General features: G+C 40.5%; 1 protein-coding gene across 4 annotated transcripts in view; it reads right to left on the bottom strand.

The window, feature by feature from the left end:
• The window catches only part of jmjd1cb (jumonji domain containing 1Cb), a 131,271-nt gene that overhangs the window by 44,776 nt on the left and 66,311 nt on the right, over nucleotides 1–20,184 (bottom strand). For 3 of the 4 annotated variants that reach the window (XM_051417110.1, XM_051417114.1, XM_051417112.1), the window contains exon 3: nucleotides 3,446–3,559. In XM_051417110.1, the coding sequence (XP_051273070.1) occupies nucleotides 3,446–3,559 (114 nt within the window). Of the gene's footprint in view, nucleotides 1–3,445; nucleotides 3,560–13,421; nucleotides 13,679–20,184 lie in introns of those variants that run through there. The other variant, XM_051417111.1, reaches the window with a different exon arrangement.

Genomic DNA, 20,184 nt, shown 5'->3' with positions numbered 1-20,184 from the left:
AGGGTACGTGTATGTCACAGTCAGTTGGCCATCGGCTGCTGAGTGTGTTTAAATGTCATCTGACCTGTGACGAGTGTGGAGATTGTGGATAGAGAGGACTACGTGATGCAAGCTGAAGAAAGTCTTAGTGATCTGCTGCTTTTCGCAAAACAATCTCCACCGCAAACCTTCAGCTCACTGCAACACTCTGTTACAGTGAATGAAAAAACAAAAACAGAAACAGATATTGCATGGTAGTAGTCTATCATTCAGGAATGAGACAAGGTGAAGAAGCATCAATGTCTGTGCTCATGTGGCTGATAAACAAAAAATGTCATCAGACACATCTGTAGACAGCCTTGATAGTGTGGCTGCTGTGGAATGATGTTAGTGTTCGTCTTTGTGAGATTTGGGAAGGTAGAGATAAAGTTCATTTGGAGCTGTGCACTATAACTCACATAACACATACTCACATACATCCCGCTGTAAATGCCCAAATTTCCTCCAACCAACATCTTTTCTAAATGTCAACATGTTTCTCCAGTCATTAATGACAGCAAATCTAATCGAAAACTGTTACCAGCTAAGATAAACATAAAACCATGTATATCAGGTTGTAATGTCCATGGAATAACGGAATTTCACATTATTTCCTTTGTCTTAATATCAGCATTATATATCTGCCATTGGCCACCCTGCTCTCTTCATATTGGCATTTTTTGTGAAAAAACAAATTGTCAACCACTAGTTACTAGAATGTAACTGCAGTTCTATAAGCACAAAGTAAACAAAACAATGTACTGATTTATTTATTTATACCTGTGATCATGTATGATATGTATTGCTGAACCCATTACCTCTGTGTATAAACCCAGAAATAGATGGCACACCTTGAGCCCCTTGCTTGATGCTTTTGTATGTATTTGTGCCACAACAGCTCAAACTGTCATTCTCTATAGCAGTGGAGTGTGCTGCTTTAACAAAGTGTGTTAAAGAAACGTTCCTGGCTTTCTTATTTCTAGTGAGCCTGAACTAACAAGTTTCTGTGCTCTGTGTCTGAGCAACCGTTACATAATATGCTGTGTTTACCTTTACAAAATTATCTGTGATCCGTGGTGCGTTTTGTCGCTGGACTTTACATCTGTTTGTTGTTGTGTTGTGTGAAACAAAGCCTCTTGGTTTCACAGTAATTGTTGAAGCACTAGTGATCTAATATCACATTGGTGAGAAAACTGCTGCAGAGAAGATCAGACAACTATGACATTACTGGAGTCATGGCTACATCATGACAGTGTGACTATGTGGACTGATTTCCTAACACAGAGCTGTGAGAGATTCATTCAGCATAAGGAACTTAGATTAAAGAGATAAAAGTAACTACTTAAAGCTATATTTAGCCACAGAGTGGATGATACAGGTCCTAGGCTACTCAAGTTCAACACGAAAAAAAGGTTGGCAATGTACACCATTAACTGTGCAAAAACCATCTCACTTCATCACCTGAAGCATCATCACACAATGTGCGGTTTATATTCTCAAACATCAGCAACTAGACTGATCCACTGGAAGAGCACCGCAGCACTCGAAACAAAACACCTCACAACAAACTGTGAACATCAGTATCTGCTTTTCTCCCTTTAATACATATATCATCTCGTCTGTTGCTTTTTTAAAAAGGACAAAAAACATGGTGTTGACATTATGACCACCTGTCAGTGCTCATTATGTTATGATAAGATAAGACAGACGTTAGTGATCCCACACTGGGGTAATTTACTTGTTACAGCAGCTCCAGATATAACATATCAGATAAGAAAAAAAGAAATACACATTAAATAACTAAATTAAAAAAATTATTTAGGGTTGTATATACACTATATACAGTATTTTTATACAGCTGTGATTTCAGTTAAAAAAGGATAAGAATACTAATAATAAAGAAATGACAGAGAATGAAATGGCAGGATTGAAGATTAGTGTTTATATTATAATAAATATTGATATCAACTGATGAAGAATAAATGTTTTTTGCCATATCACCCAGTCCGATTAAAGACAAGCTCATAATCTGATTACTCTCTTCATTTATGTATACATAGGCCGATATCATGTATTACGTTTAAACTGGAATATAAGTATAAAATATAAGTAGTTCTACAAACTGTAGTATTTTGGACCTCAACATGCCATATCACAAAAAAATCTACAATGATGATAGTCCAGCAAAAGAGAACTCAACACTTCATGTAATAACATCAAGCTCCTATAATACTGTAAAGACGTTGCTACCATCAGACTACAATGTTACAATGTTTATCACATCTGTTTACAGAGTTAGGAACATGTGTGGTAGCTTACTGTGACTGAGTCAGTGGACTGGCCACAGTGGGTAACCACAGATTCAAAGAATGAGTCACCAAAGGACAAGGCAACAGTGGATCTGACTTCTGATTGGCTGCAAACAAAATAAAAATTAAAAATAGAGTCTCTGTCTTGGTATTTGGACTTGTCATAGTACAAACTGATGACTGATGGTGAGAGTGCAGAACACAGTCTTCCCATCTGGTTGACACTGAGTGGAACACAGTGTTCCAGCCAGCACAATACAACAAGCTGTGTTCAGCTGCAGAGCACAGACACATCAAACACACATTGAAAGAAGAGAAGTATACATCCCTGTGAATTACTGCCAATTGTGGAGCTACAGTATCTATTGTGTGTCTGTATATCAGTCAGTATCAATGTGTGTGTAATGGTATGAGTCAGTAGTGAGCAGTCATGTGTAAAAGCACTCAGAGGACAGACTGTGGCTCACGTGTTGGCTTTGTATTCACATTAAACCCTGGCAGTGTCAGATCCATATGGAAGACCCTGGCTCAACCCTACTCTACTATCTAGGGCCAATAGCACTCCATGGCTGCAGTATCCAGCCTAGAACTAATTGTGAATGACTAATTCTTCATTAGCAAAGCAGGTCCAGTTACAATGTGTACATTTGCCAAGAGACAACTTAGTTCTTAGCGACACAGCACAGCCAAAGAGCTAATTTCTGCTAAATTTCTGCTCTGACTACTGTAAAGTGCAATTAGTTTTATAGACAACAGGGATCAACTAAGGCTAACACTTAGTGCCCTTATATCCTAGTGGATAGAGTAATGAGTTCCTCAAACACAATAAAGAATTTAGAGTAATACTGTGAGAAGGTATTGAAGCACATATGCTGTACTGCCAGTTCGCTATCTGACAATGTTTCTGGGGCCATAGTGAGCGGAAAGCAGGATTCATATTCACCATGCCGATATATGAGAGTAGTATCAATCTTCCCCAACTACCTCTCAGTAAGAGAAATTAAAGAAGTATACTTCCCATAATGTCATGCTATTCCTTTAGTTACTTAAATGAAAATGAGTATTACTCAAGCACAACAAGCAAATTCAGTGTATTTATTTGTGAGTGAGATTATTACCTGATATGGTTGGTAGGCTGAATGGTCAGACAGGAAGTCCAGCTGTCGGTCTAACAGGAATTCCACTGCGGTTACTGGTGACAACAGGCTCTTCCCCACCACTGGCTTAAATGCCTGTACACACAAAAAACACAACATGGTCAACAAAAGCACAACAACATAATAATATCGGTAAAACAGCTCGTTCCTATGAGGAATCTGATCCAAATGTCACATCAGAATCAATTTCATTTTTAAGTCATTTGTAGAATCCATCAATAATATAATGTTTTTAAGAGCTGCAGTGTTCTATGACAAAACACAAAGCAAAGGTGAGGGACAGATGAAACAGAGGAATAAAGGAAGAGAGATGATTGACTGTATAATGAGATTAGAGGGAGGGAAAGCACAAGCAGAGACGTGATGAAGTGAGACAGAGATGGATGGAGGAGAAAGAGACAGAGCAGGGGATAGAAGAAGAGCTCCAGAGTGATGAATACATTAATGAGTAGAGGAAGTCTGACAGTTCAAAGGCACTCCACTTTGATGTCGCCTCTTATACACACACACAACTCTGTTGATGTCTGTCAGCCTGCGGCCTGAGCAGTTACTGCACATACAACATAGAGAGCAGGCTGAAATATTTCCTCTTCTTATCTATGTGAATGTAGGAGTCACACTATTTAAAGCTATATTCCTCACTGTGGAGAAGTTGTCTTAAGGATTCTTTACTAGCACATCACATCACTTATTGTCTATTTTAGTGTCTGATATCAGTTAGTTAACAACAATGAACAAAGCAGTAGGCAAGTGCATGTTTGTGTGTACTTGTGCGTAGCAGGGGTTGGCCCTGCTGTGATTTACGGTTACATAACAAGGTCAGTCTGATAGCGAGATGAGGGATTAGAGGTGAGAAACATGACTGCTGTGACCTGCTCTCACACACACACACACACACACACACACACACACACACACACACACACACACACACACACACACACACATTGTGTGTGCAAGCAAAACATGATAGTGTGTATGCATGTATCTAAAAAAAAAATCCTTGCTCAAATTACTTTCTAGCCAGATTGGACTAGGTCTGTGGTCAACAAGGAAAACAAAGGAAAAGTTAGCAGGATAAATGAGGATACAGTGATTCACTAGGATTTTAAGTAATGATCCATGTCATGGCTGGCTTTATTGCACACACCTAGGAGCTTTGATAAGAAGAAGATTTTGTACACACACACACACACACACACACACACACACACACACACACACACACACACACACACACACACACACACACACACACACACACACACACACACACACACACACACATTGTGTGTGCAAGCAAAACATGATAGTGTGTATGCATGTAGCTCTATTTCTGTCTGTCTATACATATCACATTTCCAGCCCCCAGTGAAATCATGCAGCCAACAGCACAGGCCACACCACCGGATACTTTTGTTAATTTTGGAAATGATTTGTACTTATTTAAAATTGCAAATGTCCTGGTCTTGACCAGTTTCTCATTCTGGAGCATCAAGAGAACACTGCAGTGACAGTGAGTATGTCTACATGCACACTCATATCCCAGTTTTCATTATATTAAGGAAGATACAATGATTATGTAACAGAACATGAATAACGTGGTTATTCTTTTCCCTGCACATCATTCTTACATTATCCAGGTTTTTGGTTCTCTGTGGTGGTGCAGGTTGGTTTTCAACTGTTCAACCTCTTATTTCTGCACTGACTGACAACAGTTATGTACTTGTATAGCAGTAAATAGTAAATGGACCTGTACTTGTATAGCGCCTTTCTAGTCTTCGGACCACTCAAAGCCCTTTTACACCACAGGCCACATTCACCCTTTCACACACATTCACACCGAACAGAAACCGAACAAAAACACATTCATACTGATGACTCAGCATCAGGAGCAATTCGGCATTCAGTATCTTGCTACTTGATACTTCGCCACGTGGCAGGAGGAGCCAGGGAACCTTGTGATTAGTGGACAACCCGCTTTAGTTGAGGCTGAACTCAGTTTGTGTTTTGGCTATGTGGAGTGCTGCGTTTACCACAGGATTTAATCCATCTGAGTAACAGATGAGAAACAGAACACAGGACCACTGATCAAATGTATCCTCTGCATTACCAGTGTTGGACTTTCACTTTTACCATCACATTGTTAATATCAACATATGTTTTGGATAGACAGCAGATCGGATCAGAAACTTGCAGAAGATTTTTACCTTAGGGCTGAAACTAACAATTGTTTTCATAATTGATTTAACTGTTCATTTTCTAAATTAATCAATTCGTAGATTAGTCCATAAAATGTCAGAAAATTGTGAAAAATGTTGATTGCTGTTTCCAAAGCCCAAAGTGACGTCCTCAAATATCTTGTTTTGTCCACAACCCAAAGATATTCAGTTTACTGTCATAAAGTGACTAAAGAAACCAGTTTAGAGGTGTTTAGAAACTGAAATCTGAAAATTATGACTTTTTTCTTTGATTAACCAATTATCAAAATAGTTTAACTAAATTATTATGCCTCAGCATCTCAACTTCTATCTACTTCAGCCTGTATATTCGGTTTTCTCTTAACCGGGATATATCTGCATTCAAAACAACCAACTGCTGCTCCTGGTACTGGTTGTTACTGGTATCCCTGTTTCCAACAAGCAGTCCAGCTCAGTTTGGTTCAGTTTGTTACATATTAGAAAAGTCATTTTTGTGTTTTCATTGTCAGAAGTTGTGGGTAGTACCAATAGAACCACTAACTATTCCCTCCTGGTTTGTCATCTCGTTGTTGCATCTGCCTGCAGCATTTTCTCAAACAAAGCTTGTGTCCTTGTAAGCTAATAAACAACCACATACCATGTGTGCATACCGAGGAGCAAGTCAAAGCGAGGAGCAAGTGAGACAGACAGAGACAGAAAAGTGATGGCGAATGGAGCAGAGTAAAGGCTGTTATATACTCGCCGTTCCCAACCTGTAACTATTTATACTTGCGTGTGGTTGTCGCAACACTAGTTGCAGTCTTCTCCTGAACAGAGGTGTCGCAACTGAGGAAAGACTACCAACTTTGCTATTTCTACGCACTAGAAGAAGAAGAAAAAGGTAAACAATGGCAACCTCTTTTTTGATTTTCCGAATCGCTCGCAGAGGTTCTTCCAAATTTTCCGGCATATGGCCTCCTCTTTCTCGCCATGAATGTTGGCACCTCTGGGCATCTCTGTGTTCCTTATCTTATCTTCTCAAGACCATGAAAAGTCAGGGAATGTTGTTTCCCAACTGCTGGAAAAGCGAAGGGGGTTAGCCCCGAAGAAACAGTAATAATCCTGCCTAAATTTGAGAGTACTGTCTGCAGAGGAAACACAAAACAGATTTGGGGTTAAGGTACGTGGTTAGGTATGGGTTTAAAGGGTGCTTTACTCAAGTTGGAAAGGCAGCTTTTGTAACATGAACACTGTGTTTCTACTTTTTACCTTGGGATCATCGCAACAAAAGGTAAAAACTGGCTGTAACAATTGTTAAATCCTGTCTCACAGAACTATAATCCTCTGTGCAGTGTTAGGCATTTTATAAATCTTCAAACACATGGATCTGTTTCTAAAACTGGATTTCCTGAATTCTATTACATTGTCTTACCTGTACCTAACAACAACTCACCACCACCAGCACAACCCTCCTGCTTTTTTTGAATACAAGGCTGTCATCATATTTCTTTCTTCTTATTAAAATATTTTTGGGGGGCTTTTGCCTTTAATTGACAGGACAGCTCGAGACAAACAGGAAAGGGGAAAACAGAGAGGGGATGACATGCAGCAAAGCGCCAGGTCTGACTCAAACCCATGGCTGCAGCAGGGACTCAGTCTTTGTCCATGGAGCGCCAGCTCTACCAGGTGAGCTATCAGGGCTACTCGGGAAAATGATGTGAGACTAAATTAAAAGAGAGCAGCTACTCATGGATCTTGTGGTGTAACCGTTTCTGTCAACTGCTGTTTCTGAGATCTAAAAAAAAAATCCTTGCTCAAATTACTTTCTAGCCAGATTGGACTAGGTCTGTGGTCAACAAGGAAAACAAAGGAAAAGTTAGCAGGATAAATGAGGATACAGTGATTCACTAGGATTTTAAGTAATGATCCATGTCATGGCTGGCTTTATTGCACACACACACACACACACCTAGGACCTTTGATAAGAAGAAGATTTTGTACACACACACACACACACACACACACACACACACACACACACACACACACACACACACACACACACACACACACACACACACACACACACACACACACACACACACACACACACACACACACAAAATTGGGTCACATCTGCCACAGTGTGCCAGGAAAAAGCATTCTGTCACTGCATATTTCCAGACAGGCAGCAGGAGAGTGCATGAGCAGAGGAGAGACACGTTCACTTACTGTCAATAAACAACACACACTGAAACCAGTCAACCTACATAGAACAAGATGGACATGAGAAACGCCGTTCTGAGAAAGCAGATCAGTCTCCATGAACACACAACACATCCTCCTGTCTTGTGTGTGTATGTGTGTATGGATATGTGTGTGTGTGTGTGTGTGTGTGTGTGTGTGTTTCAAATAATTGAGAAGGAAAAGTGTAGCACAATGTAAAGAAGATGAAGAGGGGATGATGGAACTCATGTGTCACCAAGTGACCTACAGACAAAGCGTTGCCATCCAGCAGGCCATTATCTGATGAAGGTCAGAGAGACACAGACAGATAATGAGAGAGTTATTTTTGAATCAGTCTGGATGTTTTCTTTTAAAGAAACATGGTAATGGTAAATGGACCTGTACATGTATAGCGCCTTTCTAGTCTTCCAACCACTCAAAGGTCGGAAGACCTACTCACCCTTTCACACACATTTCACTCAGCAATGGCAAAGTCCATCGAACAGAAACTAACTCATTCATACACATTCACACACATAGATGCACAGCATTGGGAGCAATTCAGGGTTCAGTATCTTGCTCAAGGATACTTCGACATGTGGCGGCAGGAGGTGTTCACCCAGGATGTAAGAACATCTTGGGTTAACACTAGGGCTGGGTATCGTTTAAAAATTTTCGATACCAGTACCGATACCGATACCAATTGAGTACTTCATTCGATACTTTTTTTCGGTTGCGTAAATGTCACCACTCCTCCCTATTCAAAAGATTTTTACAGGAATACATTTTGAAAGTGCTCAAATATTTATTTAATAACTGTACAAACACGTACAGCGAAGAATTATATATATTTTACCTGAAGTTGACGGTTGCTCTGTGTTAGGGTGGCCATTTCCTTCAACCTCAAAAAGGAGGACACTTTGCATACACGGGGACATGCAAGCAGATATTTGTTTGGTATGATCCGGTTTTAAATTTGAATGTTTTTCCACCAGATTACATAAAGGTGCATACACATACCACATAGCTAATAATAAATATACAAGATGGTAAATGGTAAATGGACCTGTACTTGTATAGCGCCTTTCTAGTCTTCCGACCACTCAAAGCGCTTTTACACTACGTGAGACATTCACCCTTTCACACACATTCACTCAGTGATGGCAAAGTCCATCTGACATTCATACACATTCACACACCTGATGCACGGCATCAGGGGCAATTTGGGGGTCAGTATCTTGCTCAAGGATACTTCGACATGTGGCACCAGGAGCCGGGGATCGAACCCACAACCTTTCGATTAAGGAACGACCCGCTCTTCCTCTGAGCCACAGCCGCCCTCAGCTCATGACACCGTGGCCTTCCAATTCAGATTACATAGGTCTAATAAACTAATCTAAAATCTAATAATCATACAGAAACTGTTCTTAATGTTTTTATCTGGATAGATAAAGGGTAAAAAAAAAAAAATACAGCACCTTCTGTTTCAGATGTATAGGCTTTGCCTAGGCTTTACCTATACATATGAGTATGAGCATTTTCAGAATTTCAGTCCAACAACCGACGTTAGCTCACGTTACGTTCTCTGTCGCTGAGAGCTTGATTGACATCCTGGTGGTAGCAACTAAGAGTGGGCACCTGTTGTGGCGATTAAACACATGGCTCATTTGAGTATTTAAATTAGCCATGTGTTGATAGGTCACGAAATCTCGGAATGCGGAGCAGCCAACTCCGCCACAGACTATTAGGCGCGCAACGCTTTAATGCCATACAAAGCAAAACCATAGAAAGTCATTTTTTCTTGATCTGGGTAGTGGGTACAAAAAGAACCGATTGCAGGTATCGTTTGACAGGCGCAGTTTCGATACTACTCGATACTATGTTGTTTTGGTTGATACCTGAAAGGTATCGAGTACCGATACCCAGCCCTAGTGAACACCCACCTCAAGGTACATTTTTATTATATGTGTAATCATACTGTCACTGAAGAACAGCTCATTTCAAGAAAAATAGCACTGGGTGGTTTATTGAAGCTTACTGGCTTAATTGACACAGATTCAGAGTCAGTGTTTTGCTCTAGGCTAGGAGTCAGTTTAACAAAGACAAAAACCAATGGAATGCCATAATTGAGGATAAAAGTAAAGGGATGCAAGAGACATGACGTTAAAACAAAACATGTAAAACAGGAAATATGTAGCTTTTGTAATAAAGCAAAGGAAATACAGTTGGATGGTGATGGGAGGAGAGAAGCAGAAAGCTGAGGAGGGCAGAGGGAGCAGCAGCAGAGCTGATCAGGGAGCTGATAATCTAGTTTGTCAGACAGTGGCTTTTCCTCGAGCCAAATAATCAACAGTTCAAAACTTAATTACAGTGATGCAAAACATTGGGGAAACTGGAACCAGAGATTCTATGGCTTAATTAATGATAAATGAATTCAAAGATTAATCAATCATCAAAACAGTTGAAAATCAATTTTCTCGCAATGAACTAACCATTAATCAACTAATTGTGTAACTAATCACAATTTGGAGTTACTCAAGCTTTTACCTAGAGATGCAATGATGTAGTGTTTGGATTTATATTTATTCATTGCTTACAAAACAGACTGTTAGGATCTTATTTTGTACCCTGATTACAGCTGTCACAGAGGAACAGTGTCACTCTCAGAATACAGACAATGTGGTGCTGTAAGCATTTTCCACACAATTTCCTCTAACATTTGACTTAATAGGTAAAATAAAAGTAAAATTTAAATAAATTAAAAGTATCATACAGAATCATCACCTCGTTACACTCCATTTCCAACTTGGTGGAGCAGATGGACTCAAAGGCAACCATCTCACCAGTCTGGTAGTTTTACTTGATCTTACCAAAACCAGGAAAATATGTCCAAAAATGTTTGCAGAATGTGTTACAGAGAAGTTGTGCACTGCTGAGCAGTGTTCTTTAAGTGGGTCACAGTACAACAGCTCCTTTCCAAGACATACACATTCTCACACACGCACAGGTTGTGTTCTAATCTGCTTATTGCTTTGATGGTAAATGATCAGAGTTGTCAAAACACAGCTGCTCTCTCACACACACAAACAGGTTTTAGCCCTAGGTAATCTACTAGCTCTAAAACCTGAGCTACTATTTTTTGCACACTGTCTAAATAGTATGACCTGAGGCTGAGAGGTCAAGGAAATTCAGCAGCTCTAAAAACTAGTGGTCAGCATAGAAATATCAGAACCTTGAGAACCCTTCACTCTGAATTCATTTAATTGCATTAAATTCAATACTTCCAAAAAACTTAACAACTGTCAGTTGTAAAAGTGGACTATAATTAACTCATTATTATTATTAATTATTGTGCCTTACTCCAAGACACTATTGCAAAGAATTACATTTTATTTTACACCCATTGTTTTAGTGTGCTACAGCATGAGATGAATGTGTGATGAATAGAAAGCCTCTGTAAGGCCCTCCATCAAACAGGTGGTCGGGTACTTTTCCTCTGTGCCACTGCCAGCCTTAAGTTAGTCTACTCTACAGGGAACCCACCAGCATCTGGAGCTCTGTTCCAAACAGCTACTGCAGCTGACAGCTCAACAGTAACAGCACGGGGTGGTAACCTATATAATACAGTTCTACTGACAAACAATAGAAATACTTTCATTTTGAACCTAATTCCAATTAAAAATGCTACTAAAAATGTCAGACAGATGTAGCAGTGTATGCAGAGGTGATATTTTTTTTCTTTTGTATTTCTGTCATTCTGTATATAACATATGTATATGCATATTAACACAACCAGTCAAACTGCAAAATGAATGCCACTGCATGCTTATGAGATTTTTTTCTTTCTAGTCTTCCGACCACGCAAAGTGCTTTACACTACATGTCACATTCACACACGTTTATACATCGATGGTAAATGGTAAATCACAAACAGAAAGTAACTCATTCATTAACATTAACATTTTAAAATATGAGAAATTTTGAGTTTTATACTCTAAGGATATATAATGTTACCTGGACACATATAATGAAATACAAAGTATATATACACAAGTATTTGTGTTAAAGGTTGAGTGGCTTATCCACACAGTATGATAAATAAGTTACAATACTTCTATAAAGTTGTGGGACTTCCAAGAGACAGATTTAAAGATCTGGTGTGTAACATTTAGGAGGATCTATTGTAAGATATGGAATGTAATAAAAATCTAATATATATAAATAAAAATGTCCGTACCTTAGAATGAGCATGGCGTTCCACCATGTTGAACCACCATGTTTCTACAGTATCCCAGAAGTGAAAAACCAAACACTGGCTCTAGATAGGGCATTTTGCATTTGTCCATGTTTCGCAGCCATTGTAGTTTCTCCTGCACACTTAGAACAGGAGGGTGAGCTGAGGGAATTGCAAACCGCAACTACACTGCGAGATGCCACAAAATCCGACACACTGAACCTTCAAGTAAAAGAACAGTAAAACTGACCGAGATATCTTGATTTTTAGTCCCCATTGTGGACCAAAGTAATCAAAACACTGGATCCTACACTTCCCATAATACAACTTTCATTAGACCATCTCTGCCCTCTCTCAAACTCAGTTGGTAGCCAGCCTTTCCATTACAAAATTGAAGTCTCAATCCAAGATAACCCTGATGACATCATCAGCTGTGTTGTGTCACACTAGACAAAGCTCCTCCACAGCTACAGGAGGCATTACACAACTGTGTTCACAGGCTGAGTAGTGCTCCTTGTGACAAGAAAGGTTATTAAGTATGTAAAAGCAGTGTCCCTTTAAAGTCTGTGCTGGACTAAGTTGTATGAAACCTAAACAAAATACATCATCTATGCAGTTGCAAAAGCCACATGATGGATTTGTCTATGACTCAAAACTGATGAAACCGTGACGAAAGAGCAAAGAGATAGTTGTCAGAGAAACTGCAGAAATCATTACAGTGAACCACTTTTAGGGCAGAGCAATATCTGAGATCTATCTGAGTATGACACGCTGCAAACACATGAAATGATTTGCCAACTTATTCAGACAGTACAGTAGAACAGCCACTGTCACTGCACAGTAACGGAAAGAACTGTATCACAATGTGAAGATACGAACTACATATAGCAAGGATTAAAAGCGAGTTTAGAAAAATAAAGAAATAAACCTGGATTCCAAGGGGACAATTATACTGTTGAGGTATAAAGATCACAATCACAACTAATTATTACAAGGCAGAATTTGACAAAATTGTTTGTAAACTGTGACATTTTTTGTATTTGGTAAGTAGACACAGCTAGATTATAATGCTAACAGCACCTTCAGAAACTGCTACAGGCTACACACCCTACTACACACACACATGTCGAAATCTAGGACAGAACAGATCAGAATGACCATACATTCTATTCTGAGGAAAAATCCACAGTCCCAGGCAGTTTGTTACTTCAATCCATTCCATTCAGTCTCATGGATCAAATTAAACAGCTCTGGCTTTGGGTGAAATACAGCAGAGGATATAAAAGTGTAACATTACCTCGCTCCATCTTCTCCAAGCAACGTCAAGGAGCAATGGCTCTGAAGAAAAACACTTGACAAAAGTAGCTTTGATCCAGGCAGAAAGAAAGAAAAGAAAGGATGACGAGGGTAAAAAAAACGCAGAGCACGCGCAAGAGAGAGAGCGCAAGAGAGAGGGAGTGTGGTTTTTTCTTGTGGTAAGAAAAGACAGATGGACAAGAGGGAGGGAAAACAGAGCAGAGGACGAGCTACACAGCCGACATTTTAACTGCTGCTGACGCAAGCAGGGAGAGAGAGCGAAGAGAGGGAGGGACGGAGGGAGGGACGGTGTCTCTCTCTCTCTCTCTCCCCCTCCCTCCATGCTCTCTGACTTGCTCTCTCTCTTTCACTTCCTCTCCCTGCCTCTCAGCTCTCTCTATATCAACACGTCTCACTCCCACTCCTCCCTCCCCTTAGTTTTGTCATTTCCACACATACATATATTACTTATATCTCTGTATTATGAAAACACAGCAGTAAAAGGTAAAGAAGGACAATCAGTGCAACCCTGTATATAAGTCATGCATGTTAACACCAGGTGGAAAAGATGTCCGAGCTCTGCCCAGCCAGTTGTGTGAAGAAGGTTTTAGTTTTTTTGTTATTTACTCACCCTTTTGTGGCAGAAAAACAAACAAATCTACAAAGTTAATTGTCTCTGCCATGTTGCAACTCAGTCTATTCCTCTTCTCATTCAAGATGTGAGACACAGAGCTGAACAGTCATCCACTGTCTGTGCTGCTGCATGGATCACATCAGTTTTTGTTGATATAACTGATATCAGTGAATGCCATCTTATTTGCCGATAGGCCTATGTCAGTTAACAAGTTGAATCTTCAAACAGAGCAATTTCTTACAGAGACCCAACAGTTCCCATCATGAGAAAGCACTTGGTGACGGCAGCAAGGAAAAATTTGCTTGGGGTTAGAGAGAGAGAGAGAGAGAGAGAGAGAGAGAGAGAGAGAGACTTTAAACCATCACCTTTAAACTCATGAACTGAATACAAACGAGCTCTGATTAATCTGTTCATCGCTCAGCAGATTTACACTCCGATACTGTAACAGTACACACACACAGTTGTGCAGTAATATCCTGCAGTCCATCTGCCACACTGATGCAGGATTTAAACTACAGTCATTCACAAACAGACACATACACCCACCAAATATTAAATACTGTATCACTCACAAACAGTAACACATACAACCACTGACCATTTGAGCAAACAGATAAATGAGTAAAATGCATGTGGTAGTGGTAGATATGCAAGATGACAGGCTCTCCATCTCTGCAATCTTATTTCATACCCTGGTATCAAATAATGGAGGCCTTAAAGGAGTTTAACTGGAACTAAACTAACAGTAAGTGGAGGACAAAAACACCTCCTGCTGTCTGCTGCTACTGTTTGTCAGAGTAAGAGGACGAAACTGCTTCTGTGCAGGGACACAAATGTTTTTCCTGCAGCCCTCAGTGCCATAAAGGTAAGCTATTATTACACATGCACACACAGATCCACAGGAGGCAGGAGCTTACCCTAGACCAGCTCCATCTGCTCAGGGAGAGAGAAAGAGGGAGGTTGGCATTTTCATTGACCCAATTTCCACCAAAACACTCTCTCTCTCTCTCTCTCTCTCTCTCTCCCTCTCTCTCTCTCCCTCTCTCTCTCTCCCTCTCTCTCTCTCCCTCTCTCTCCCTCTCTCCCTCCCATTTGTGTGTGTATTTCATTTTACAAACTGGACCATTGTTGCTTGGTAACGTAGCAGGACTTCAGCAGTCTGGAGCCAGTAAAGACAAGTCAAACAAAGATATTATTATTTCTAGCTTTATTTTCTTCTGTCACAGACTTTCTCTTTAGCACTCCCATCAATCCATCTCACTATTCTTTGTTCCGTTTTTGTCCACCAATGTTCTCTGATGAAATAAGTGGAGATAACAACTGAATATTTAAATAGTGCTAAACAACAGAATGACAATTTATTTCAAAATGCTTGTTTCCTATCAAAACCACTGACAGGGGGCGGCTCCCCTCTCTGTCTACCCACCTTTCCTGTCGATCTTCAGCTGTGCTATCCAATAAAGCCATGAAAAGGCCAAAAAAATAACTAACAGGTCAGACCAGTCCTGAACAAACTATGTGAAATTAAGTTACCTGTGCAACCTTTATGTTTAAAGTAAAGTTCATATGCTGAAAAAAAAAGTAGCAATGGGGATGGTACTGTATGAAAATTCAGCCCCATCATTTTTAAAAAAGTAAAGTTTCAAGCAAGAAAAAATGTCAACTTCACTTGCAACTTCAGACCAAATATTTGATGTAGTATATATGGCCCTTAAACAGGTTTGGGTGCGTAAGGGCTCACAACAGTTAAATAAAGACTTTGAGTGGACTAATGTCTTTGGCTGTCAGCACATTTACATTTACAAATGTAATGATTAGTGCCCACACTGCCCACTGTGCAACATGAAAACATGCAGACAGATTGAGTGACTAATTCAAGGCTCAGGCCAATCCAACTAAGTAAAGTCTGACAGTTTTCACCCATCAGATGTCCAGTGGAACAACTTGGATGACATTGCAGGAAGTGTGTAGAGTGTGATGGTGCCGCACTGTTGTTTGGCTATGTTGCTTGCACTATAAACCACTACATTTTAGTCCGAGTTACAGTCGCATTGTAATTCTAGAAAAGGTGGGTGACTTCTGTTATGGTGTAACTAAACAGAACCAAGGTCTGGCCAAGAAATACTTGAAGTATCAGCCACAGCAACTTGACTGTACTGTGCTCTGCTTTGGTTCACAAAAATCAACTCATTTCATTTAGTGTGTTAATGTGTACCAGTGAACTGTGGTCTTGGGCAGATTGTGAAAGAATACTATGCAGATAGATCTCTGATTATTACATGAATCATATGAAATCATTACTACTACAGTGGTTTGAAAATGGTGAGGGCCTAAAAGATGTTTCAGAGGGTTTTCCACCATAACACCGTCCCTTCTCCTCACTGTCACATTTAATAGATAGACCAATCAGCATGCCAGTCTGACCAGCACATGTGATGTGAGAAAATCAGAGCTGGTAACACTTCATGCACATTCACACAGACTGTGTTACACGTTAGTCTCTTAAGGCTGCTGCCTTCTAAAAAGCCTCTCGCAGACAGATCAACCCAGCTTTCCACTGACCAAAATACCACCAAAGAATACAATTTCACCCTTCAAACTATTTGCATGTCTAACAGAAGGCATGTTGATGTTACGATACTCCTCTCCTCCTGGCTGTTGAGGTGGTGTCCAGAAAACGATGTGGGCTTCATTGATAACTGGCAGCCTTTTTGGGGAAAACCTGGTCTGATTAGGAGAGACGGCATCCATCCCACTTTGGATGGAGCGGCTCTCTTATCTAGAAATATGGCAAAGTTTATTTCTAAAACCTGACAGTCCAGAGTTAGGACCAGGAAGCAGAGCTGCTGTCTTACACACTTCTCTGCTCTTCCATTAGAACAGTTCGATAGGCTAATAACTCCCGCATCGTTTGTCTCACATTCAAAAAAACCACACGTTCGGTGAATGGAGCTGAATCTCCATATATAGGCCACGCCCACTTCTGCCTAGATTTTTTTTCCGCTAGAGCGCGAAATGTCCAAAAACTACGTTTTCGTGTTCCATCCATGCACTTTTGTCCGATTTGCACGAAACTTTGTAAGTAGCATCTGTAGACCGCCCTGACGAAAAGTAATTTAAAGTATTTTGATATTTCAAAAAGTAAGCAAGTTATTAAAGTAGCATTTGCTGTTGACTTTTCGTCAAAAAAGGAAGTTGGGCATTTCTCCACATTGGTATGTCCAATTGACATCAAACTTGCGTCACTAGTTTATTATGTCTTCATTATGCATCGTACACAATTTCAGGTCATCACCACAAGGTGGCGCTCTTTAAAATGAAGAAGTTTATATCTCCGCAACTGCAAGTGTGATTAAATTGAAACATGGTAGGATGATTGCCCATGGCTCCCTGAGGCTCACCATAAAAGGAAAAAAAATCACGCCACTTTGTGGCGCTCTTGTGGCAGGGTAAATCACTATGCGGAGACCGTAATAGTTCAAATTCACAGGACACGTGAAGACTAGTGCCTGTAGCTCACATACCAAAAATCGTGTTTGTAGTGGTTGTAGCGCCACCTACAGGATTTTAAAAAAGCAGCCCCGGCACCACGTTTCACCGATATCTATAGAATTCGGTGGGCATGTGTAACGTGCCGAGATGTACAAAAGAGCCTCTTGGACCCATGCCCCAAAACCCACAGGAAGTCTGCAATTTTGATTTTAATTTTCACCATTTTGTGGTCATTTTCCCTTTTTGGGCTTGTATTTGAACGAACTCCTCCTAGGGAATTTCTGGGATCTGCTTCAAAATTGGTCAGTACAGTCAAAAAATGGTGCTGAATGAACGCTATTCATTTTGTGACTGTACGTTGAAGGGTGTGTCCGTGGCGTGCCTTCAAAGTTGGCCATTTTGAAGTATGTGGTAATTTTCTGTGAATTTTCGCCTTGTATTTGAACGAACTCCTCCTAGGGAATTTCTGGGATCTGCTTCAAAATTGGTCAGTACAGTCAAAAAATGTTGCTGAATGACTGTACGTTGAAGGGCATGTCCGTGGTGTGCCGTCAAAGTTAGCCATTTTGAATGAATGTCAAACTGTGATGTCATTTTTGGCATTTTAGGGCTTCTATTTTAACTAACTCCTCCAACAGGTTTTATCGGATCTACTTCAAAATTGGTCAGTACAGTCAAAAGATTGCGCTGAATGAATGCTGTTCTTTTTGTGACTGTATGTTGAAGGGCGTGTCCGTGGCGTGCCGTCAAAGTTGGCCATTTTGAATCGAATGTCAAACTGTGATGTCATTATTGGCATTTCAGGGCTTCTATTTTAACTAACTCCTCCTTCAGGTTTTATCGGATCTACTTCAAAATTAGTCAGTATAGTCAAAAAATGTTGCTGAATGAACGCTGTTCATTTTTTGACTGTACGTTGAAGGGCGTGTCCGTGGGGTGCCGTCAAAGTTGGCCATTTTGAAGTCTGTGGTCTTGTATTTGAACAAACTCCTAGGGAATTTATCAGATCTGCTTCAAAACTGGACATTACACTTGAATAATGTTGCTGATTACAAGTTGTGCTATTTGTGACTGTACGTTGAAGGGCGTGTCTGTGGCGTGGCGTCAAAGTCGGCCACTGTGATGCCATTTCCGGCATTTCAGGGCTTCTATTTTAACTAACCCCTACAGATTTTATCATATTGACTTCATATTCCATCACTGCAAACTAGACACATTGGTGATCATAAGTTAATCAAATATTTATTGCGCATCAAACTGTGTGTCCGTGGCATGGCGCTGCATTTCCACCTTTCTCAGTGAAGAGTCTCTCTATGAAAGCTCAAGTCTTTTGCGGTTTCTGAAACGCGTGACAACGTAGAGTGGTCTCCCTCAGCTTCTGGCGATAAGGGCTTGGGAGTGGGGTGACGCGCAAATTTCATGTTGTGGTCCACATGTGTTACAACGGCACATGACGCGGCCGCACCATGCCCCGAATTGCGTGGAGTGCGAGGTCCCACGCTGCTTGCAGCTTTAATTAGGGACCGAGCCAGCGACCGCTGGAGGTCCCTATTGTTTTTGCTTGATTTCTTCTTCTTACCTATTATTTTTAGCCCCCTTTGACTGCATTTTTTCCCCCCTGAACATATACGAAAACTCAATTTTATTTGGCAAAGAGAAAATGGGGATATTCTATGCGTCGCTTTCAGGTTGGCCACTAGGTTACGCTACTATCATAGCAAAATGGGTTTAGGCTAATTACTTCTGCATAGCTTGTCGCACATTCAAAAACCTTGTATCCACACGTTCGGTGAATAGAGCTGAATATCCCCATGTAAGCTCCCGCCCACTTCCGCCTAGATTTTTTTTTTCTAGAGCACGGAATGTCCATAAACTACTTTTCCGTGTTCCTCCCATGCGCTTTGTCCGATTCGCACAAAATTTTTCAAGTAGCATGTTGGGACCGTCCTAATAAAAAGTAATTCAAAGAAAAATAAGCCCGTTATAAAATTAACACTTTCTGTGGATTTTTCCGTCAAAAAACGAAGTGGACCATTTCTCCACATTGCCATGTCCGATTGTCACCAAACTTGGGTCCATAGTTGCTCATGTCTTTCTTACGCATCGTGCACAATTTCAGGTCACCACCACTATGTGGCGCTCTTTAAAATTAAGAAGTTTATATCTCTGCAACGGCACGTGTGATTAAAATGAAACTTGGTACGATGATTGCCCATGGCTCCCTGAAGCTCACTTAAAAAGGACAAAAAAATATGCCACTAGGTGGCGCTCTTTTGGCATGATAAATCACTGTGCGGAGACCGTAAAAGTTAGGAATATGAAATTCACAGGGCACGTGTAGAGTGGTGCATGAAGCTCACATACCAAAAATCATGTTTGTCGTGTTTGTAGGGGAAAAAAAACAGCAGCCCCGGCGCCATGTTTCACCAATATGTACGAAACTCGGTAGGCACGTGTAACATGCAGGGACGTACAAAAAAGCCTCTTGGACTCATATCCGAAACTCCACAGGAAGTCGGCCATTTCGATTTTCATTTTCACTTTCGGCAAACTTTTCACATTGTATTTGAACTCCTCCTCCTAGGAAATTCATCGGATCTCCTTCAAAATTGGTCAGTACAGATAGAAAATGTTGCTG

The sequence above is a fragment of the Dicentrarchus labrax genome, unplaced genomic scaffold (genome assembly GCF_905237075.1).
Source record: "Dicentrarchus labrax unplaced genomic scaffold, dlabrax2021, whole genome shotgun sequence".
Classification (NCBI taxonomy): Eukaryota; Metazoa; Chordata; class Actinopteri; family Moronidae; genus Dicentrarchus; species Dicentrarchus labrax.
Note: the sequence above shows the minus strand (reverse complement) of the source record. Positions and strands in the feature narration are given on the sequence as shown.